This window comes from Eutrigla gurnardus, assembly GCF_963514095.1.
Source record: "Eutrigla gurnardus genome assembly, chromosome: 13".
Lineage (NCBI taxonomy): Eukaryota > Metazoa > Chordata > Actinopteri > Perciformes > Triglidae > Eutrigla > Eutrigla gurnardus.
In genome coordinates, this window is record NC_139936.1 from 13,135,910 (window position 1) to 13,160,247 (window position 24,338).

Here is a 24,338-nt window from a genome sequence, read left to right on the forward strand (position 1 = left end):
GAACTTTCTGAAGTGTGTACACTGAACATTGTAAGTGAACATTTGTGCATGTGTACTTGTGTGTAAGAGCAGAAATAGCTCTAATGTATCGCTGAGTCAGGCAGCAGCCCTGCAGTTGGTGGAAGAGACCGCCAAATTCCAAGTGCACACTGAACCGCAAGCCTGTTCTGGAATAAAGCGCCGCTCCCCGTGCCCACTGACCGGCCTAATGGCTTATGCAATACACAACGAGGGAATCAAAGACGCTCAGAATGATAACTTGTTTTTATATATGGGAGTTATTTTCACTTCTTTTGGATATAACATTTAGACCATTGTCTCTTTTTGTCTTCTTCTTCCTTTTACTCTTCATCGACATTCTCCTTCCCTTGGCCTTGTCCAACCTCAGAATTATTATGAGGGCCATGTGAGAATGCACCATACGTTCAGATCCATGAGATCAATTTACATGGCATATAGCATTTCTTCTGAGTTATTCCAGCAATTCCAGTTAAGAGTATCAGGCGTTGACCAGCAGCTGTACCGGATGACATTTTCTCTCTGCAGCCACAACTAGTTCTCGCAGGCTGAGGCTGGAACTGAGGCCGTCTGTGCGGTTGCAAAGGGACCAAAGGCTGAAGCAGAGGGTAAACGGAGCAGGGCTGAGGCCTGTTGGGGTGGAGGTGAAATGGTTGAAGGGGTGGGGATCGGGAGTGAGCCTGTCTGGGCGGAAAAGGCCAGATTTGAGGCAAGAAGAAAGACGGTGCACAAACATTGTAAGCTCTTTCTGTGGGGACCTGGCCTGACACTGATAAAGTTGAGGTTAACTATTAACTTCCAATGAACTGATAAAGTGCTGCTCTTTCTGTCAGATGGCAACACACGCAGAGCAGTGTTGTGTCGGTGAACCAGAGAGTTCACCATGTGCTGACTGCAGTGGACTGTATACGTCTCAGAGCATACAAAGCCAGCACGAAACCACCTCTTTTCTCCCTATACAACCATTAAACATGTTCTGTTTTCTGTGTTGCTTCACTCTCTCCCTGTTATAGAGGGACTCCCTGTGCCACTGCAGCCCCCTGTTTACCTCCACCCCTTCCTCTGGTCCAATCACAGCTCAAGCTGAAGAAGAGATTCTGCTGAAACTGTCCATTCTTCGTGGATTTGTAGGCCACAGAAAGACAGATAGGGAGAGAGACACTGCGTGAGTGAGAGAGAGCACAGTGACTTTTTAAAGTCGTTTCATGAAGACACTGGTGGTGAAAAATAACGGCTGGTTGCATTGCACTCATCATGACTTTGTCTGGGCTTCTAAAAAAATGTTTTACATTTACTAAACAAAAAGAATACAGTAAAAACAACAACAACATATAATGTAATACTACTTTTAGACACAAGAGGGCACAGTGGTCCATTTCCTTCAGAGGATGCATCTGCATGGACAAGAAATATGAATAAATGAGTGGAGAAACATAATTCCGATGCATCCATAGAAGGAACAGGAGGCCGCAAAATGTTTCGACTTTACAATGAAGTGAATGACGTCTTAAGGCCTTTGTTGTCACCAATATCTCAACCTATATGAAATTCCTTTTTTTTGACTGAGGCTTCTGAGGTGACCCCGTGTGCTTTGATTTGCCATACTTCCACATTTGTATTTATATCATAGTGACAATCAGCTGTAATAAACTTAAATGACGTGTTTCAGCACATCAGCTATGCCCAACTTAGATGTGTCTTCACTGAACATAAATTGTGTGACAACTTAAGAGAGGGATGGTTTGATCCAACCAACCTGCAGTTCACTGTAATAAAGCACCCGGGCGGCTTTTCATTACCTCTCGGTGAAAGGACTATGGTTTACTTATCTTTTGTCTGCTCCTTCTAATCTCACAGTAAAGATTCACAGCATGACTGTGCAGAAAAAGCTACTCCTCGAATGGAAATACAGATCATCAGCGCACAATATATCATCAAATATTAACCAGATGACTCCAATCAAATCCTGGACTTGCAGATCAACCCAATGCTCCCTTTGCATCCTTGTGTATTCATAGTCACGGCTGGAGGACTGTGAAACAAATTTGCGAGGGTTGATAACCCTCTTCAAATATCTGAATGACTGAATTTGTTTCTCTTATGTTTGTTAGCAACCACAGATGTGTTGTCCAAACACATTTCATGAAGTCACCTGCATCCGCGAGTTGTGTTTATTTTGGCAAAACCAACAGCAGTGTAACGCCGCTGACGCTCGTCAGGACTGAAAGCTTAATGTGATTTTTACGGGAACGAGTCAGGAAATGCTGCTTGAGATTTGTAGAAGGGGGTTCGTCAGATAAATACAATTTGGATAAGCAAGGAGTCAAAATATTTGTAAATCACGCAGTGAGCCAAAGCCCTCTTCAAAAATCACCATATAAGATGATCTCTAGTTTAGGTATTCGTGACTCAGCCACAGATTGAATCACCCTGCTGTTTTTGTTTATAACATGCAATTAAATACGACTTAATTATCCATCATGTGCCGCAGCAGAGACATCAGAGCATTTTCTGTCTTTACTTCCATAGATCATGCTTGGCTTGTCCCAGCAGGGTCTGTTTGATCTGTTTGAATGACCTAACTCCACCGTCTTCTTTGCTGTTTTTGTGGCCCAAGGTCTCGTGCCACCTTTATGTCACACTTTATTCGGGTCTCACGTATGTCATGCTGTGACATCATTTCCAACATCAAACTGTGTACTTCTGGGAAATCCACCAAAACAAAAAAGGGAAAAATGGATTCTCCTTACTTTTCTTTTTTTTTCAAAGCGCCAGGTCTCTGACCACACTGATGTTTATCTCACTGCACTGAGACATTTTAAACCATAATTAACTGGATTCGTTCTTCAGGGACTGGCAGTATGTGTGTGACAACAACATGAGCTCAATTTGAAAAGGAAAATAAAGTTCTATTTATGTTTTAAATTGGTTGAAAATCAATCTGTATAGTCATTGTGGTTATTCGGCGTAACTTCATATTCAAGCTGTTGATAGATAGTGCTGAGGGAACCAATTTAACAGCAGAACATTTAAGAAAATCTTACAATCATTGTTTCAAAATTGGAATATCTGCCTCAAAACATTGACGCTTGGTCAGCGGCCCTACACTTTGAACTATTCTCTAGGTTCCCCTGTTTGGGATGTGGCAGGAACCGCGTCTCAGTTACCACTACAAAAATAAAGAAAGGTAGGTTTAGGCAACACAACCACTTACAGAGTGGTTAGTTATATTTAGGAAAACAACGTGATTGAGGCTAAGTTGACAAATAAAACAACTTGCGTCAATACCAAGGGAGTATCTGACACCAACCAACGACTGACAACCTACCATACTATTTAGTATGCCAGAAAAAGCTCTTCCCCACCCTGTGGACTGCCTTGCTCTTTACTCTAAGCAGTTGCTCAGACCGTTTAATATTGATGTGAGTGGGTTTACATTTCAGTTATTATCTTTCTGCACATTTTCCTTTTTTGTTCTCTTCCTGTTTTATTTTTTTTAAACCGTTGTCTAGTCTCTGCATTAAAGACCAAGCCTGACATCGGCATCAGTATGAAACGCCGAGGGGCTGTCAGTATCTGAGGAGACAGGATTGTATTGGCTTGGGGGCCTTTAAAATGAAGCCACGTGTTCTTGTCAACCCTGGACACAGGTTTCAGATTTCTAAGAGTTCTAATAGTTAAACCAAATAGTTTTCAAATTGTGTCATGGGAATAATCGGTTGAAGTTCAAAGAGGTAAAAAAGAAGTTCAAACAAACAATGACCATTACTTCACAAAAAATTAGAAACTTGGAGAAAGCTTTTTCTATCCCATCAATCATTTTGACCCCTCAGATTTATGTTGACCCCCCTGGAGGGGTCCCAATCTGCTTTGTACTACATCATACATATCTGCTGAAGTGTGTATGTAGGACACAAAACAAATTGAGAACGGTTCTGAAAACTCAATAAGCCTATTCTTTGAATGTATACACATTTTTTATATGAAATTACCCGATAACTCCCATTATACACATACAATTATTATATTGGAAAAATTAAAAAACAAAAAACAAAGTAATTCTCCTTTTTCACACACTTCTTTTGGAAACACCACCATTCTGAATTTCTCGTTCAGTACAGCTGTATATTAAAAGTGACTGCAGTGAATTATACCAGCCCTTATTTTCACACACACATAAACATATCTGACATCCACCAAGAATGGCGTCATGTCATCATTTCTGTGAAGAGAGCGCAACTTCCTCCCCACAGCCACTAACCATCAAACCCAATCATCTCTCCCAGTGTCTCTTAAGTCATCTCCCTGTTCCCCATGGAGTCGCCCTGCAGCTAAGAACATTTTCCTGCCCCTGAGACCGGAGCGCTGTGGTGGCCACACTTATCTATTTCCAGACACCCCTGCCTCCCGTGGTGTTCTCACCAGGCTGACAAACACACACAGATCTTGGTGTGGAAAGAGGAAGTTCCGAAGGCAGGGCCGACCAAATGACACAGTGGCTCGGCCGCGGTGGAGAAGCGAGGCACCGTGAGAGCGAGGAGACAAACTCCCACTGCAGCATCACGGAGAGGAAATGAGAGCTGGTGTTAACAGGCTGGGAAGAGGAGTTGCTGGTGGTTTTTTTTTAGGGTTTTGTGTGAAAAACCCAGAACTCATATTGCCTGAGTTGCAGAGTGACAAACACAGGAGGGGGGGGGGAGTCTAAAAAAGTCATGGTGGTGCATGTCAAAAGTGATCACAAGTAGACCCTCATCAATGTTGACACTTTATGAGATCTCTGATTCCCATCATTTCTGATAGTTGGGGGAAAAAAGGATGAGCTTCACTAAACATACATTACATATACGTACAGAGAAAAAGACGTCCAACAATCACTAAACAAGCTGACTGAACAGCATTTTAGTGCTGAGAACTGCATCAAGGAGATGTTTGATACTTAGCACACAAACTGCTTTTACTTCCGTGTGTTTTCTGAACATAAAAGCTCCTCCATTGGCCAGAGCATGTTTATTGGATGTTGATGCATATTCTCTGTTGGAATATCTCAACAAAGAGACCAAAGACATGCAGCTGAACGAGCGCAGGACACCCTAAGCCAACGCAAAGGTCGGAAAAAAGGCTGTTTCCATCCTGCGTAAAATAAAAGTGTTCTTTTTCCAAACCTGGCTGTAAATGATACCTCTTTTACTTGCTATGTTGAGACTCAAGTGACTCCAAACTATATGGGCTTCCTCCAGCTATTTATCACTGTCACTATGAGGCATCGCTTACAAGCCGCACAAGCCCTTCAAAACATGCAGGAGGGGCCCAGCGTCATTCGCTGTTCTCTGCTGCAGTGTTTTTCTTCCTGAAATGTTCATATGGTCCCAGTGTGACAGTCGGCCCCCGAGTTGTCACAGTTCCACAGACCACAATGTAATAGGTGTGGTTTGTGTCTCCAGCTCAGGCCCAGAGTGAGAAGAGAGGAAACAAGGAAAGAGATGTTTCTTCTCTGCAGGATGCACAGCATGCAGGGGGAAGCTTCTGAAATCTTTTCTGGAGACCAGAAAAAAAGGACCGGCATTGTTTCGGTAGTGTAGCGTCCAACATCTGGTTCCCCCTCAGGTAAACACTGTTAGCTCTGTCAAAATGTAGTCTGCACTGTTAGCACTGTTAGCTGCTAGTCGTCGGCACGGTAGCGTAGCACCCACCCTCTGGTTCTCCCTCAGGTTTGCCCTGTCAGATCTTTGCCATAGCTTGCACCGTTGCAGTGCACTGTCCTGTTAGCATCATTAGCTGCGAGCCGCTGGCTCAGCCGCCGCCATGTTCAGAGCTTCTAAGAGGCCATGTTTACTCAATTTGGACCACACAAGCATACTTAAGCATACTACTTACAAGCACTGTGTCATGCTAGTGGCATGTAGCAGTGAGGATGCAATTGCAACCAACTCTCAAAAAGGCCTTTTCTGGAGCCAGTGTTTGGTTTGTCCGTTCTGGGGCACTGTAGAAACATGGCGGTGCAACATGGCGGGAGGAGGACCTGCTGTTCATTCTGAAGTCACGAAAACACATGCATAGTTTCATATGATTGTACGAACACAAAGTTAGAAATATTATTTTCCACTAAATCCCACTTTATTCTACACACTGATGCACATTGAAAAGAAATATTTGCAATTAAATCATTTTGATGGGTAAAAGTGTTAACCCAATCAAATTCAAGATAGTTAATTTGTTTTTATTCTAAATTATATTTCAGAGTGTATCCTACTAAAACAACAGAAAAGAAGAAACGATACTCACAAGTAAATATATTGGAAAGAAAAAACTGACAACAGAGGACGATAGAGCTGCATGACTAAATCAGCATCTACGCGTTTAATGGAGGAGTTTACGGGAAGCGAAGTCGCGGAATCCAGGAACTCTTCTTCATCATCTTTCACATGATCTCTCTGCATTGCAACTTTTTCTTCCTCTTCTTCTGCTCTCTCGACTCTGGGAAAGCGGAGTGGGGGAAGGGCAAATGTGGGGGTGGAGGAGAGGAGAAAGGCCGACGTCAGACGGTAGTGGGATGGCTTTATGCGAGCGGAGAAGGAGCGAGAATAAGGTCCTGGAGGAGGAGGAAGGAGACTCGAGTGAATGAGAGCGCCGGGAGGGAGAGAACCAGCGTTTCAAAACAAAGGACGACTTCTACACTTTTGCGCCTGCAAAACCTCTCCACGTTGACTTCCCCGTAAGTAGACGAAGACAATGTCGCTGTGTCGTCACTCATTTCAAACGTCTCCTCTTTGGCAGACTGATGTGTAGCGCTGAAAGTGTCATTGATTGTCGGAAGTGTTGCTTTGCTCCGTTTGATCGCGCGGCTGTGTTGATTGGAGGAGGTTGGCATGCTGTATTGACTGTGATGCTGAAGCATGCCACCTGAAGACGAGCTGAATGGTGATGTTTTAGCCCTGGACTAGGGGGGGTTGCAGCTTTGTGGTGGGGGACAACATCTGGCAGCAGTTGGGCATCACAGCACGGTGCCTATTAGAGAAATCACCTCCATGAGCAGCCTTAACCACTTATTATACAGCACTTTAAACCAAAAAAAGTTGTATTTCTTAATCTGTCTTTCACACATGTCCCTGCATGCAGCGGGCGTTCTTCCCTCAGTGTCTCTCCCCACCACAACCCCGTGTCCTTGAAGTGCGGAGGAGGTCCATCTATGGGAGAGCCACCCATGGAGCTCTCCGCCTGATGCACAACCATGCACCGAGAGGGGAAGTGGTGCTACATCATAAACTAAACAAAACCAGGAAACCGTGTTTATTCTAACCGAGTTCAAGGACAAACTAAAGTGAAATTATTATCCTTTCAGCGACTGCTCAAAAAACTTTTAACACTGTTACACATCAGTCCGACAAATTCCAGGCGTTATTTCACGCTGAAATCATGCTGTAATTGACTTTACTGTGATTGTTCGAACCTGCCTCACTTTTCCTAGAATGAGTTTTGACAGCCCACCAGGTGACGAGTGCAAACTTGTTACGTGTCACTGGATTTGGATGGAGCAATGTGAGTGCAAAGGGAGAGTTTTATTTCACTGAAAGCAAGTTGGGCTTCCTAGTAAACGCAAACACCGTTGGCTTAAGTGTGTCGGAAGAAGGCCGGTGACTTCTGAGCAGATCTAGTAGAGAATCACTAAAAACATTGTTGCTGATGGAGACCTTAGGAGGCCACTGCTGTCCATTCAACTCACCTGGGTGCAAAAATCATCTTGCAATTTCTAAGCTGCCTTTCATGGATGCTAAAAACTGTTATCAATATATGAAGTAAGTGCAACTATTATTAGTCAAGATCCAAAACCTACTCACGACGTCCCTCAAGCATCACTGTAAAGGGGACAGTCTAGAGATAAGAAAAAGTAGAATGCTTGTGGACATCCATCATCTTTTGTAGAAACGACTGCAGGCGCAGAAGAAGTCAGGAGGGAGTAGAGCGAGGCCATGTCATTCCTCTCTTTGTCTAAGTGAAATGTGAGGGTCACCGAGGGGCTTTTGTGCGTCAGAAACTGTGGGGCCACTACGGAGTCAGCGCGGGGAGTTGAGGGGCCGGGGCGTTGCACAGATTGAATAGGTTAGGGGCCGCAGTGGCCTGTCTTTGAGAATGAGGGAGTGCATTCTGGGCCAACGGTAGCATGTCTTTGAGCACTGAAGAGTGAGTGAGGGGGCTGGCGTCGGCACGTCTTTGTGGTGCCTTTTGTTTGAGCTGAGTTGCACCAGATGAAGTGGGTCGTTTTTTTTTTTTTTTTCCTCCAAGCTTTTTGGCTCAGAGACGCACTAACACATGCACACAAATGGGTTGGCTGATACTTTTCTCTGTGGATGTCATGTGTTTTGATGCAATTGTACCCCGGACGAGGGAGCAGAGGCTGGCACCTCTCTGTGGTTTATGGGTGTGTATTTGTTTTTGTGTTTGTGCAACAGTAAAGTGAGCCGTATTGTTTCAGCACACTGTTGGAGGGCTTCTCACCGTTGTGCAAGGGAATGACGTTAAATGACATTCTGCAGCTTGAATTGGTTTCTAGTGTTTAATCTGGGTCTGTAAGACAACTCTAAACTAACTTTGGAGGGCTAAACATGCTTTTGAAGGTCGCCGTCACTCACTGGCTGATGTTACGAAACACAAGTTTTGGTAAATGCCTACCCATGGGAAACATTTTCTCCCCTTGCAACTCTTTCATTCATTGTTTACGGAGGGCTACCAAAGCGGTGGCTCACATGGTTATGGTTAGTGAGAAGGAGCTCGGGTTGTTTCATGACGTCTGGAAGGATTGAGAAAGCATCATGGAAATCAAAAATGCTGAACTCATCTTTGCGTCTCTTTGTACGTTTTGCATGACTCACTCTTTGCGCCATCCCTCCTCCGGTTTTGTAGCACGCTGTGACAGCAGTTGGATGTTGCCTCCCAAGGCTACAAGTTTCAGTTTGACAGGGAGGGAGTCATGATGTAATACTCATCAGTTTTGGTTGTGAGTTCTGTCATTTTTGTTTTGCTTTGTTCAGGTTTCACAGATCCGGGGCGAAGAGGAGCTCGGTGTGTGGGAGGAGAATGATTATTATCCAAGCTACATTGCTTCATTCTCCCTCACTTCACCTGGAGCTCCACTGCATTCTTTTATGAAAGAGGGATATGTTTGGTCCTGCCCAACGCTGACTGCTACCATACTAGTTTCATATCTCTTTAAGTATCTTCCTGATTCTTGGAAATACAGTGATTTCCTCACTGTCCAGATCTTGTAGCTGTGTGCAGCCCTGAAGATGGTGAAGCAGCCTCTCTTGTGGTTTGTGGTTTGAGGGCCTTCCTCCTGGCTGGTCCAGATGCATGACCAGACCAGACCAGGCACAGCAGCTTAGGGAACAGATTGCTTTGGTTTGAGGTTTCTGGTTCAGCATCTGTGTGTTAAGAAAAAGAAAAAAAGTCAGCTAATGGAGTCCGTCGAGTCCAGACGGGGCGGGGTGGGGGGGTCATCTGGGTGGGTGATCCAGTGGCTCAAATACGCTTTCCTAAAGTAGAGGTGCACTGACGCCAAGCTACCTCAGATAGCTGGATCTGGTATGGGATACTATTATTTTATTACATTTACAATGTTAAAGCAAGTCTGACGTTTCTTTATACATACAAAAATGATCCCAGTCACAGTGAGGCATACAGCGTATTAATTAAACACTGGTATCGGATCAATATGTCCTGATAACCAAAGTCCAGGTATCAGCATCAGGACTGAAAAAGTCAGATCAGTGGATCCCTTTTTCATAACGGGGACAAGCTCATGTTCTAGAGAAACAAAACCATAATCTCTCACAATTTTTTTTATTCATGGAAGTGAAAGCTGTTTGTGACCTCTTCATAGAACAATCTGGATCGACCGTGCTTTCGATCTCTCAACTGCCCCGTCGTCTCATTCACTTTCACTCTCCAAAACAAACTACAGTGGCCAACGCTCATTACCTCAGCACCTTGGCATGCTACCAGAGCCTTCGCTGATATCTCAGACCAATTACTCTAGATTTACTACTCAGCTGGCTCCTTTAACTAACGGCCAACTGACTGACCCACATACGCCTCGTATCCACCGTGTCATCCGGGGCTTTGAAAGGGCGGTTCGGCTCGAACTGATGTTGTGCTTCATTAGTTGACGTTTTATTGAGCGTGCGGCCTGCTTGGCCAACAGGTTCTCACAGCCAAACGGTCGGGCTGAGGATTGTATTTTCTTTCGGTAAATTCCCTGAGAGGAAAAGTTTGTCTCGTAGCAACAAGGAGACTGTTCATGTTGGCTTGCTGACCGAAGGATCGGAAAACTGTGTGTGAGTTGGCCTCAGGCCTTCACTACATGCATACAATCAAATTTTGTAGCGGGCTTGGTTTCGGTCAGGACAGGAGAAAAGTGTGAGAGTGAGCCGATCCAGATCAGATGCAGGGTCGCATTACTGCTTTCATCTTGTAGCATATCTGCTGTATCATCGGTCCAACTCGGCATCGTGGAAGGATTCATGAAAGAAGCGTAGGAATACATGATCTCTCGGTATTGGCGATTGATGCATATCTACGATGGTGAGTCCGCAGGCGCAGGGAGAGCTGCAGCAACAAAGATCTGACAGTTTGAAGATGCGTATCTATCAAAAGCAACTGGGAGGCTGAGAAACACCCACGGCGCCCTGATAGCCGAGGCTATGAATAAGTCATAGTTCTGAGTGTCTGATATGCCGTGAAGTGTGAAAGCCTCCTCTCTCGGTGCTCGCACAAACACACCGGAGAATCGTGACCTCGCCAAGGATGTGCTGTTCAAGCACTTTCCCCGAAGTCTGTTCAACAACCAGAAAACAAGCGGAAAGTGTTCATCAAGTGTGGGATGCAGTGACCTTTACTGCTCGCCAAATACACAGCAGCATGCACGTACACATACACACTTACATGCATGCATGCAACCACCGACGCATGCAGATCCCTATGCCCGGCCTGGATGGCCTATATAATTAGCTGTAAACAGAACGCTCAAACTCAACATACCTTAACGCACATGTTTATTTCTGTATTGTAACGGTTGCTATAAATAGTGCTAAAACTGTGTGTGTGTGTGTGTGTGTGGTGACTGGTGAGTCAGACTGTGCAGAGTGCTGTTGTGTGAGACCATTGTAACTATTACAGGATGGAAACTGCGATAAGGCGAGCCACGGTTTTGTGTAGAGGTCAGAAGAACTGTAATACAATAGGGCACACCCGAACAATCCTCAAACACTCAAATACCTGATTATATTTTACTTTTCCTTGTCGCTGTAATACCCTGGAATTTAAATCACAAATGCAAGCATTTGTTCAGACGTTGCTTCTATAGTTTTTGCAAACTTTCAGGTTGAACGCATGACAGGGCCTCAGAGGCTGTTGGACGGACACCCATGCTTCCTGTGTGCGTCCTGTTTGTGTCTGCTGTTTCCTTTTTGGCTGATGATAGTAGTAACTTAACCTTTATCCTGCCGCGATGACTTTTAGCTCAGTTGAAACCGAAACACACTCGGTTTATCTTCAAGCTGGGTAATTATAGATGTGTTGTGCATTTTGCCTGAGAGGGTTCATGAAATCTCTAATTAGGATGCAAAATTGTTGAATGAGAATACATTTTAAGCAGAGATGTGCCCCTGAAATTCTGCTTTGAACAAAGTCAATGGAGTGAGATGACGATGACGGGGAATGTTACAGATAGGCATTCCTGCCACACTCAATAAGAGCAAACCTGAGAACAACAAACCCGTCACAACTACTTGAAAACACGGCCGTGAGCTGCAGACACGACTGCATCCTGCATGAACTGAATTACACCCGCATCTTAAGTGTTTCACGTCTCATACCTCTGCTCTTCAGATGGCGTCATGCCTGTGACTTTGTTATTGTGACCCAGTTCTGCTGGTTTCTACTTGACCCCGACCTCTGATGAATCAGTCAGGAGGGGTTTTTTTTTGCCACGTGAGATACTTCTTTTTATTTTGTGGCCAGGGGAATGTCTGAAGTGTTTTTGCTTTGAACTGACTCAGATTGTATCGGACAATATACAGCATCAGTGTTCATTCCCTGCAGATGTGGTGGGATGATTTACCCCGCTGGGAGGAGGCTGCCAGGGAGGTTATGCACAACCTAATACCACGTTTATTCCCCTTAGTTACAAGACTGACTTTATGAATAGTTTTGTGCTGAACTTTTCATCACTACTCACCCTAATTCCCCCCAAAAACCTGAGATTGCCGGGTGATGTTGTGGTTGACTTTTATACTGTGAACTGTAGGCTTTGACTTTGGTATTTATCTTTTTATCCTGTTTTTGCTGCTGAATCTGTTTGACATATTTGACAGATATATCCTTCATGACATTGTACACCCTTCTCGCTTCTCTCTGAAATCCCTTTTTCTTTCTCCTTTTTACCAAAAAATAAGATCATATTTATGCAGGAAGTGCAGTTAGTGAGTAAGACCATTGTAGCTTTGACAGCTTGTGTAGTTTGGAGTAGTAGCAAATTAGCAATGGGTCAATTGAAGAAAAATATTGAGTAATAATTCAGATTATTTGAATATAACCTTCACTCGCCTGTCTCTAGAACTCTAAATCCTTGCCCACACCTCTGATGTGCTCAGCAGTAAAAATAAATGTGGATAAATATTGTGCTCATTGATGGCTACTTCCTCCTTGTCGAAGAAACAATAAACCGAACAGAGCTTTGTAAGCAGGAGATTGAGAATAAGGACATCATCTTCCAATGCGAGAGCCAGAAAGATGGCGAAATCCATCAACAGAATTGCGACAGACATGGACACAAATATGACAACAAGACCTGAAAAAATCCATACAACTGTGCAGATTGAGGTTGAGTAACTGGAGAACTGCTCAACCTCTACCACATCATCTGTGTTGACTAATACCATTGTTATGGGAGTTCACTGCTTATTCGTCAGGGTAAACAAACTAATTGAATGTAAAGCCACAAAATAATTGAAGAATACCTCTTGTAATTTGTGCCATTAGACTCTTTGAACAATGTTTTATTCACGGGGGGAACATTGGCTCCACCAGTGTGATCCACCCAGATGACCCTGTTGTGTTTAAACCAGCTCCCACATATTTTCCTGTGTGCATCATCATGCTGGATCATGACGTTCATGACATCAGAGGTTTTTTCGGAAAACCTCTGTGCTCCCGAGAGACCACGTCTGCGTCGAGGCCAGTGTGGCCACGGCAACTGGGTCATAACATAGCAACAGTATCACAATCGCTTTGATTGAAACCTATACATGCTCACTCAAACAAACACACACATACACAAAAAAACACACACACACGCAGGATTGAGAGCTCTGTTGAATAAGGATTTATACTCGGACTGTAATTTGAATAGTGAACTGAATGACGTCGCTCCGGTTGGTGTTTGTGAGTTCCTCCCACTGGCATGCTACACTACGTATTACTGTGAAATACGACAAGCTGTTACAGAGCTCAGCGCTGATCTGTGTTGACAGCTGCTCAGTGGCAAAAACACACAAAGCTGCCGTCATTTCGCAGATAAAATCAAAGGCCGTGGTGATGTCCGTGCGTGCCCGGTGATTCATCTCCAACGTTTTGAACAGACATCTGGGAATGTTGCTCATGCTACACTCACAGCTGGCGGAAAGTGAATGTGAAGAAGCACTCTGTGGGAAGATCTTGGGTCTATTTGATGACAATGGGACAAATTGGATGTCCCTTCGGGGCAAACACAAGGAGGCTTGATGAATCATAGTTACCGTTCCCTCTTTCCTCCCCTTGTACGTGTCAGTTGCTCCCACTTCACATGTATAAAGATTCTCTGTTTCTTGTGTCTGTAGGCTTTTCCGACGGTGCCATGGCTGAGGGGAGCTGCTTCGGTGCGTTGTAGCTGTTTGGGCTGACCAGAGCCAAAGAGAAGACAGGATCGTGAGAGGAGGTGAAAACATCTGCACAGAGAGGATAAGATCCGAACCTGGAATCTGCTGGGCCTTTCTCTTTTTAAGTATTTAACCCCCCTTGCATCAGTTCTTTGTCACTTTAAAGAGCTTCACTTTTTTATTATTTATTATATATTTTTTTAAATATAATTGGTTATTACCATCTCAAAAAGAATTAGCGCCATGTGCCATGTTATTGTGACATGCCGTTCCATGCTGTGGACGCTGCTCAGCATTGTGGTGGCTTTTGCGGAGCTCATTGCCTTCATGAGTCCCGATTGGCTGCTGGGATTTCCTCGGTCGGACTCCAGTGCGGGCGGGGAGGGAGTGGACTCCGGGGAATACCGGCCGTCTCTCGGCCTCTACAGCCGCTGCCTCCGCGTCGGGTCCCGGGGAGTGGGGGTGAGCTGTGGGCCCTACGCCGGGGCGTTTGGAGAAGTGGCCAGTGGCTTCTGGCAGGCCGCCATGTTGTTTCTGGCAGCAGGGATGTTGGTGCTAGGAGGAGTGGCCTGTATCTCCATCTTCAGCCTTTGCTTCCAGAGCATCCTGAAGAAGAGCATATTCAACATCTGCGGACTGCTCCAGGCTGTCGCAGGTGAGACATCTCTTTGTTTAGCACATATGTCTTCCACATAAACTAACACCAGAAAATGAGCATGTCTGATTTTAAAGTCAGACATTGAAAGTCCTAGTAAAGTGAAAACACACAATGAACAATGGAAACAAGATCAGGACTTTATTGTAATCCCGGACATAAATATAGTTGTTTTTCATACTTATATCGTAATCTAAAAGACAGAGGTCTGATGTAAAGTAAAAACAACAACAAATAAATTGCACTTTTATGTGGCTTTGCACATCAAAGTTCCCAGTTTAAAAGCAAGGAAGCAGGGAAGAACTAGAGCCGGAAGCTAAGACTGAGAATCTGGCATGTGTGACACAGAGTTTTTGCTGGTTACACGCCCATGCAAGCCTATTACTCAATGTTTTACAATCATGCCATAGCCTTGGGGGAATGTCTCTGTTGCTACTCAGTTTACAAGTTGAAACATCTGAGTTTATAAATTGGCCGCGAGCAGCGTTCCATTGGAGGACGGATATTCCAACCGTACTTCTCCAAGTCTTTTAGCATGTTTTCTACAACAACGAGCTCCCAATAGTGTGTTTGGCCACAGGTATGTTGTGTCGAGTAAGTACTCTGTCATTATGTGACATCACTGCAGAGGCGGTCAAAAATGCATGTACCGGTATTCATCACTGGAGTTGAGTCACCATGTTCCCAGCTCGATGCTTCCAGCCCCAATGTTTATGTTGACGTGACTCAACCCCTCGTGTCTTTGTCTCCTCTCTCCCCAGGCCTGCTGCTGATGGTGGGCCTCATGCTCTACCCTGCTGGTTGGGGTTCAGAGAAGGTGATCGGCTACTGCGGTCCCGAGGCCTCGCCCTTTAGGCCGGCTCTGTGTTCACTTGGCTGGGCCTTCTACGCGGCGATAGGAGGAACGCTGGGATCCTTCCTGTGTGCCGTTTTGTCTGCGCAGGCTGAGATTGCCACCTCCAGCGATAAGGTCCAGGAGGAGATTGAAGAAGGGAAGAGTCTGATCTGCTTGCTCTGAGCCTTCAGAAACCTCGGGGAACCTCCAGGAAAATCCTCCTGTGTCATTTCTCTTGTACGGACACTTGTGGATCTCAGTGGAGGGAGGACAGATGTTTCTCTAAAGTGATTTTCTTCATGATAGCCTGGATAAAATCCATGATTGTTGAAAATATAGAAGCCTTGGCAACAAAATCTTTAGGCTTTGAAACGTGCAGAAGCCTACCTGATGAGACTAAGACTCCTGCTGCTTCATGTTCTGATACAGCAGCAAGCCAAGGAACATTAGCTGTAGACTTCTACCACAATACTGTTTGTATTTGTAATAATCCTTGCCTTAAACAAACCACTGTACTGGAAGATTAGTTAAGGAGAGGCTAAACACTGCCAGACAAATGGTGTTTAGGTCAGTAACATCATTATAATGTTCATTCACATGGTTCACCTGCGAGCTTCAACAAACCACTGAATACTAGCAGATGTGTCCACTAAAACTCACCCAACAACAGCTCGCATATGTGTGGGAGTGTGTCTGACAGACATGAACTTTGAGGTTTCTAAATGTCCGTATGCTCCCGACTGCACGGCGCAGCAGGACATTCAGACTCCCTCGCTAACTTTACATGTGCCACTTAAGGGATTGTTGACTTTAAATGGCGTTTTCCCCTGTTAAATTGGATTGTTTGTGGGTCTGTTGCAGCTTAGTAACTGGCTGAGTGTGTGAACAGAGCCTCGCCATATGTTTTACTGCGCTCGACTTTAACAATGCTCGCAGGGTGAGAATGCAGAGCTTATCGCGGGTTACACAATGTGACACAATGAGACCTTCTAGACACAAACAAAATGGGTAAAGATTCAAAAAGCCTTTGCTGAGCTTTTGCTACATGATTTGCCATGAACATGATTGTTTGCTTGGTACTGTCGGAGACCACCAGAAATCGGCGTTTTGCACTTGGTCCTTTAATTCATTTCACATTGCTGTATTTTCACCAACCACGCTTCATTAAGGTGCTGTAAATGTAGGGTCATGCGATTTGCTTTTATTCATCCTAGATGAGATGTGCAATAATTCAGCTGTAGGGTTTTTGCTGTCGGAGTGAGTGGACTGAGAGGATGGGACGTTTCTATACCGTCTCTGCTTAAATGAATATGTTGGCCGTCTGCTGTTTTTGTTACATTAACAAGAGAGTACTTTGTACTCGAATAAACAAGGCCTCCTTGAGTAATTGATCCGCATGTCAAAATCTTTCTTTACACTGATAACGTTCCTTCTTTCCTGTGAAAACAAAACTTCCTGAGGAAACACTGACACCTAGAGATGGAAACACAAAACTACTTCCCCGAGTACTTCTCCATCCAGGGTTGCAAGATACATTTAAATGGTTATTTTTAATACAGCCATTTATATTTTTTGTCAATTTTCTTTAACCTGCTAAAACACCTGTAGCTACACAAACCGTGACAAGGGGTCATGAGTTGACATTGCTTCATATTAAAGGTTTACAAGGCTGGGAAACACAGTCTCATACCATGATTCCAAACAAATAATGGGACAATGATTTACACATATACAAGTTGTGTAATTCTCAAGGTGAACCAACCAATCTTTCTTTCAAATTTTATTTTATGTTAATACCATAAATATACAAAACTCAAACTATTTCACATGCAACAAAGGCCAGACAAGAGTGCATTACATTTTCTTTTTACATGTGATTGATAATGGGGATCAAATTTTCAACTTTACAAAATATACAAGTGTCCCTTTTTGAATGAGTTTCTTCTCTGATTCAGTGAAATAACATCGTCACAGGTCAAAAAACAGTTTTGTGTCGGCAAACTTGAAATCCATCGTTAAGCGCTGCGTAACAGCTCGCCTAATACATCGAGAAATGACCCACCATGGCATGGCTTTAATATACAGCTTTTTAAAACTATAGATGAGTTTTTGTAGCAAAGAAAACGTGGGAAATATCTGTAAAACAAAAACAAAACATGGCAAGGGAGCACATCACAAACCGAGAGATTTAAAAACAAATCTATATGGACATTTGGTAGATTTCTCACAGCTTTTCAGGACATAGAATAACACTTGAGGGAGTTTTTTTGTTTCGCCTTTCATACCGATCCTACACGCATCCTCATCCATACGCACACCTCTTGCAGGGTCAAGTTGCAAAGTCATTGAACACTTTTAAATCTAGCTGATGCTATGATCACGTCATTATAAAACCCACACAAACATAATACACAATGTTAAATCAAACCAAACAAGATTGAGATGCAAACAAACTTAAATTACAACATAAATAAAAACATGTTGCGCTAAAAGATCCAATGTAAAACGAGAAATGTGCAATCAATTTAAAACTAAAATATTTCCAATCAAAAACAAAACTGCCAAGACGAAGGCTTATTTGATCTTCAAACACACACAGGAGTATTCATCCACTAATGTTCAGTCCATACATTTGTATTAACAGCAGCACTAATCTTCAGACGCCACTACAGAAGTGCTATAGCACGACACAAATGTAACCCACGTCCATATTTCACTTCAGTGACAGTAGTCTGTACAACTTGGTTCTGAATAACACCGATGTTACTGGGTTGTTTTTGTAAATTGTAATTGCAAATCATCTGTTATCTTAACGCTCATTTTGGCAATGAAACTTCTGATGCCAGTAATCCAATACTGAACAAAATGAAACAAAAATGGACTGATTTTTTTTGTTTTGTTTGTAAAAAATGCAAACCGACTATTAGTCCATGTCATGTAGACCGTATGGTGTCTTTTTCTTTCCATTTTATGTATGCAGGTTAATCTTGAAAACAATCATAGCTTTAACACTGTTCAGGTCATCTCCTGTGAGAAAAGGCAGGCCACTTCTCTCCGTACTGCCAATGAATGAATGGTGTATCAGCAGGAGGCTACGACCCAGCGGCTCTCAGATTTATAGCAGCGTACGTTTTTTTTTTAATCAACTGTGAAGGGCTACAAAAAAACTGAGATGGAGCCACATAGTAGTCTGTTAATGTCATACATACATATACCCCCCCCCCCCCCCCCCTTTAGTGCACCAGGCCAAGTGACTGAACCTAAGTTTGTGGTGACCCTCTCCTGACCTGGGTGTTCAGTGCATCTTCACAAATAGATCCAAACATCATCAATCAGTCAACCACTTCTCACAGAAACCAACCAAGGGAAATAAAGTGGACAGATATTCCCGCCCATACAAAGAGCTGCCACCTGTGGCCAGAGAACGGGCCAATCGTGGACAGAATGACTTTTCCAAAATAACCGCTACATTGAGTGTGTGCTCCTCATGCGCGTCAACATGCTGTCAACTCTCAGTAAGCCACACAGATGTTGACCCAGCCCACGTTGCCAATAAAAGAAGCACACAGAGTGGGAACAGTTGTTCAACTGGCAGGTGTCACTGGATCACTGCTGGGAGCTGCAGGCAGGTACTTAAATAAGAACACATTTCAACTCGTATGAACTACCAGGATGGTATTTTTCGCAATTTTTCTTTCAGATCCAAATGACCAAGCTTAGTATTCTTTAAAAAAAAAAAAAAAAAAAAATCCAAGTCAGAGCTGCAATCCTATTTAAGTGAAGCACACATTTGCACGTGGGTCCAGCCATTCAAACATACACTGTACTTTCGGCGTGTGACCAAGAAAACAGAAGTATGTGCAAAACACCATGATCGGATTATCACTTTTCATAACTCTATACTGTATTAACCAGACAGGAAGCTGTTTGGAGGTCATCGCCGTGACAAAAATAAGATGCTAGAACTGCGACCTCTGCCTGACCAAGGATCACCTGAAGGTGACAGAAGAACAAGGAAAGCGAAGAAGCGAGTGAGAGAGCGCGAGATGAAATTCCCACACACTGAGAGGAAAACCTTGAGTCACTTAGTGGATGTTTCAAGGGATTTGAGCAGATAGTCATCTGACTGAAAAGCAGACAGGAAGAATGTAAGAGAAACTTTTAAGTGAAGGTGAACAACTCTGGTGACTTTATCTGACTATCGCTGTGTTAAAACAAAGTGTGCAGGGCAAACTTTGCATGACAGCATTCATAAATAGAATCAATTTGATCTGAGAGCCTGCAGGTCCAGAGTTGTGCATCTCACACTTTTAAGTGTCTGTGTGTGTGTGTTTGTGTCAGTTTATGGCTGAGGTTTGAAGGCTCCACGAGCAGCATTGGTAGCAGCATTTGCTGCAGCGTTGGCAGCCGCAGTCTGAACCGTCTTGTTAGACATGACCCCAGTCGCAAACTCCTGCTGAGCCTTCTCAAAACTAGCACCAGTTGTACGATACAACGCGTGCACCTGGAAAGAACAGAAAAGAAAATTAATTGGGATCGAATCAAGCCATTTAAATCTACCAACTTGGGCACAGCATGGACTGATTCAGTCAGGCAGATGTTTCCTGGCAAATCTCAACCCTGACGTTTGGCTCAACATTAATGGTGAAGAATAACTGACATGCATTTACCTTTTTAAACATAATGAGCGAGCCCACAGACAGCGCCGTGAAGAGAGCTGAAATCAGTAACATGATGATGCCAACTGGGATGCTGGTGTTCAGACCAGTTAAAGCTGCAATCCAACCACTGGCAAAAGAAAACACCGACAATGCGAGTTGAACTTCAGCGTGCACTCGTAGAGGTTGCAGAATCGGTAAAAGCTCAAAATACTCACCACGTTCCCCAGCCGGCGATGCCGATAGTTTGTAGAACGTGAACACCGAACTGACAGATATAGACGAAGAAGAAGACAAAGAAGCGGAATGAACTGTCACTCCTGTAGTGGAGACAGAGGAAAGGTAGTGAGAGAACAATTTAGGGGAAATAAAAAAATAAATACAATAATTCATCTTCCATGCATTTCTTTACTTCATACTCTATTCCCATAGGCCAGAACCTTATCAGAACACAGTGGTTGCCACAGAGACATGTTCCTGCTATTTCTACTGCTGCTGCAGGATGCGGAGTAATTTTCGGGGTATCTGCTTACCTGAAAGCCCCGTAAAGCGGTCTGTACCAGCAGACGAAAGAACAGGGGGTAAACAGCAGGAACCATAGCAAGGCCAGGCCGAAATCTACACCACGGTATGCATCCACAAAGAACCAAGCCAGGCAGCCAAACATGTTCACAAAGAGTGTGCCTGCATGAACTGGTAGAAGAAATAGCAACATAAAGACAACAAGTGTCATTTCAGTACAAGACCCAAAGTGTATGATCAGCAAAGCAATAAAAATCTCTTTGTTTTACAATGTGTGTGTGTGTGTGTGTGTGTGTGTGAGTGATAAATGAGCAAACAGTTCATTTCATGAGCTCATGTGATCTCACAGGACAGTGTTGTGTTTTTTTTCCGAGGTGTGTCAGGTGATCCACTTACACATCCAAAGGTTGTACATGATCTTGACAGTCTTTTGGAACTCTACAGGTATATCCACTGCAATATCATGGTAGAAACATGGGCCAACTGGGAACTTCTCTGGCAGGGGAGGCCAGTTGTTCTTACGCCCTGTGTGGACAAAGGCGACAGGGTTTAGTTGATGTACAGTATCAGAGTTTTTACCGCTAAGTTATACTATGAAGCGTACTTATATCAAGTGTGTGTGCAAGAATCGGAACAAAAGAATGATTTACAATTCACCGCCGATGATTGTTCTATCTAAAGCAATGTGATCACTATATATTTCCTGAAATAAGTCACTGTGATTAATAACTGAGAAATGTTTTTTCCAGGTTCACTCTTATATTTTGTGTTTCTACTATTTCATATTTTTTACATACCATCTGTGTGAATAGACCTGTATTCACCATCTGTCTGAAACGCTACGTTTCAGCACAGATTAACGGAATTGCATTGCTAGGCAACAGCTTGGGTCCACGTTTACTTCCTGTTCCTGTTGTGTGTTGTTTTGTAATTGATGTCATTCACATACATTTAGAAAGTCTACGTTTAAAACTGTGAAATTGTCTCTATATTGTATAGTTGTGACATCAACTAACCTGTCGGCTCATATAAAGGCACAGTTTCTGTGCCTTAAAGGTCACACATTGTAAAAACAAGATGTTTTTACAATGTGTGACCTTTGACACTGTCATGAATCTAGCTCTGCTTGGGAATGACCATTCACACGCTGAGGTGAATCGGCAAGTGAGTGAATGACTAACCTCCGACTCCGTGGGACTGCAACTCTCTCTCCCGACGATCCAGCTCCGCCGCTTTCTTCTCCAGCTCCTCCTGTCTTCTTAACAATTCAGCCTGAGCACGCATTTGGTCCTAACACAAACAGAAATGCTATTAAAATTCTCTAACATCTGACAGGAGTTATGATATCCAATCAGGTGATTAATGAAGGTAAACTTCTAGGTGCACTACTTTGAGAAGAGAAAGAAGGGGTTACGATTGGGAAAGCTACTGTTGTTGTTGATGCTGGTGGGGAATGTGAATAAAGTCAAACTATTGTGAAGACAGTGACACAAAGGGGTACAGAAAATATCAGATGAAAGACAGTACCTCATTACGCGGCTGTTGGGTCATCAGAGGACAGATGAGTATATGGAGGACAAGAGGAAATGTAAACCACAAACAGAGACAGTGTGTCTATATCATGTATGTGCTTTAGAACTACGTGATTCAATATATAAATAAACATTTTGTATGTGTAGTACCTGAGTCTGTTGCTGCGAGTAAGCTGGTGGCTCTTCTGTGGGCTTCATGATGGCAGGTTGTGTGTTCTGCTGTGGGGGGGCAGGAGTAGCTTTGGGGGCATTCCCAGGAGCCGCCTGTAAATCAGCATAGACCTACCATATTAATGTTTTTGCAATCAAGCGGCAGACCCAGAATCAAAACTGTAATTAGGTCACAGTCGTATTTTTCAGGCAGAGGAAGAGAGAAAGAGGGTAGTGGATAAAATCAGGTCAATGACTCAGAAGCACACAAAAACATGCGTGCACACACACACACGCACACACACACACACACACACACACACACACACACACACACACACACACACACACACACACACACACACACACACACACACACACATCAATGGCGATGCTGGTTAAGCTGACCGTTCTGGCGTCTGTGAAGGGGTTATACTCCTCCAGACCACCAGGAGGGGCAGACCGGGTCACCTGGGTCACTGAAGGATCCTAGGGGACAGAGATGACCATAAAGGGTTTAAGGGGAGAAAAGCTACAACCACATTTGTTGTTGTTAGCTAACCTACCACTGATGTGAAAAACCACAGCTGACCATTCACTGAGGTCTGTTATTTCCCATGTCCTGGCCCGTTATTGTGGTGTTGGTGACAGGTAAGGTTGAAACAAGAGAGCAGGATGTACATGCAACACCATAGAAATGCTCTGACTATATGTGACATGATCTTTCTTGATCTTAAGTTTGTGTTGGAGCACTGCTGTGAAAAAACATGGCTCATGTACGTTAAGACGTCTGTATCTCCTGTAGGCTGTGAGCACACAATGGACCCTAACTGATGCTAGTACTAGTTGGGTGACGTTAGCTAACTTCTTTACCGAGCTGCAAATGTTTACTGGCGGTGGGCAGAGCTAGCCAGCTAACATCATGTGTCTTTGTTCTTAGTTGGTTTATCCGTTATTATAGCGTTGAAAACAAACAACCTCAGTAATAACCTAGTGGCTTATCTTTTGCGGGTTATTTTACAGACCGACCAACCTTACGGTCTTCGGTAAGGTAAATGGTGTGAGTGATGATTAGCCCTTTCTGCTACATAGTCGTAAACCAAGGAAACGCTCAAGCTAGCTAGCTGTCAAGTTACCAGCGAAGACAGTTAGCAGCGATGCTAAAGTAAGACTGGCCTCATTGGGCTTAAAGCGTACGATAGCTAGCTAGCTAGCTAGCTAAGTTGGCTACCTGAAACGGATTGCTGAAGTCCGGGTCTGCGAACGGGTTGCTGTCAAAATCGGACATTGTACAGCCTTTCTAAAAACGTGTCCCCGTGTGGAAGAGCTCCCAGATTCTCCAGTGAAGGCTCGGTCTCTTGCTTTGACTGCCTCTCTCTGCTTGCCTGCAGTCTTCTCCGCCTCCTGCCGATGGAGACCCCTTGCTTAGCAAGCTAGCCAGTAGCACAAAGATGGCAGGAGAGGATGCGTAATGAGCGGCACATTCCTACGTCACTGATTCAGCACCACGGACAGCATAACGTCTGGACCTGGACAGGTAGGCCTACAATACACATCAGTGTACTGCACTTGTATCAATTTGTATAAATAAGACGTGAACGCCGAAGATTACGTTTGAATGACTTTGAATAAGTACGCTCTTAAAGCGTTTCCACTTGAGACATGGCCTCAGATGACAAGTTAAAATGTGACTTGGTCCTGGGGGCCAGAAATGAGGTTGGCCCTCTATTGACCTCCACCCCAATCTCCCACACACACTGTAAATGTTGTATGTACCTATTTGCCTAGTTTCCATCAACATAGGCCATAAAGCACTACATTGCAGTTTCTTTATGTACACACAAATCTACCACAACTTGTGTGCTGGAATTCCCTGGCCCCACATTTTGTTAGTCAGTTTCTGTGGTCATAATTAAACAGATATTTTTTTAAAGATAGGTTAAATATCACACCACAAGGCCCCTCTATAGGACGGGACTACACGATTATCTAATAATGCAGTGTCCAACCTGAGGGGCTTCAGAGGACCCTGGGAGTCTGGGACCCCCTGGCAGTTGTCCA

At 43.9% G+C, this 24,338-nt stretch overlaps 2 protein-coding genes across 3 annotated transcripts; one reads left to right on the plus strand and one right to left on the minus strand.

The window, feature by feature from the left end:
- Positions 1-6,578: 6,578 nt before the first annotated feature.
- LOC311023639 (LHFPL tetraspan subfamily member 2a protein-like) lies at positions 6,579-17,382 on the plus strand. Of its 2 annotated transcripts, none has more exons than XM_084025610.1 (3): positions 6,579-6,734; positions 13,887-14,580; positions 15,342-17,382. In XM_084025610.1, the coding sequence occupies exons 2-3, from the start codon at positions 14,169-14,171 to the stop codon at positions 15,596-15,598; spliced, it is 669 nt and encodes a 222-aa protein (XP_083881736.1). In that variant the 5' UTR covers positions 6,579-6,734; positions 13,887-14,168; the 3' UTR covers positions 15,599-17,382. The 2 variants fall into 2 exon arrangements, with proteins under 2 accessions (XP_083881736.1, XP_083881737.1); XM_084025611.1 differs by having other exon boundaries at positions 6,579-6,730.
- Positions 17,191-23,700, minus strand: LOC311023638 (secretory carrier-associated membrane protein 1-like). Its single transcript, XM_084025609.1, has 9 exons — positions 23,509-23,700; positions 22,686-22,766; positions 22,278-22,391; positions 21,777-21,885; positions 20,992-21,120; positions 20,607-20,766; positions 20,292-20,393; positions 20,086-20,203; positions 17,191-19,919 (listed from the first exon to the last, which is right to left on the minus strand). The coding sequence occupies exons 1-9, from the start codon at positions 23,563-23,565 to the stop codon at positions 19,758-19,760; spliced, it is 1,032 nt and encodes a 343-aa protein (XP_083881735.1). The 5' UTR covers positions 23,566-23,700; the 3' UTR covers positions 17,191-19,757.
- Between the last annotated feature and the right edge of the window lie 638 nt (positions 23,701-24,338).

What these genes read in the sequence shown, in the direction of transcription:
- LOC311023639 (XM_084025610.1), top strand. Translation starts at nt 14,169, where the DNA reads ATGTGCCATGTTATTGTGACATGCCGTTCCATGCTGTGGACGCTGCTC. An exon ending in ACTGCTCCAGGCTGTCGCAG is followed by an intron (nt 14,581 to 15,341) that starts GTGAGACATCTC and finishes CTCTCTCCCCAG; the next exon opens with GCCTGCTGCTGATGGTGGGC.
- LOC311023638 (XM_084025609.1), bottom strand. Translation starts at nt 23,565, where the DNA reads ATGTCCGATTTTGACAGCAACCCGTTCGCAGACCCGGACTTCAGCAAT. An exon ending in ATCGCCGGCTGGGGAACGTG is followed by an intron (nt 20,204 to 20,291) that starts GTGAGTATTTTG and finishes TTCTTTTGCCAG; the next exon opens with TGGTTGGATTGCAGCTTTAA. An exon ending in CGCTCATTATGTTTAAAAAG is followed by an intron (nt 19,920 to 20,085) that starts GTAAATGCATGT and finishes TGTTCTTTCCAG; the next exon opens with GTGCACGCGTTGTATCGTAC.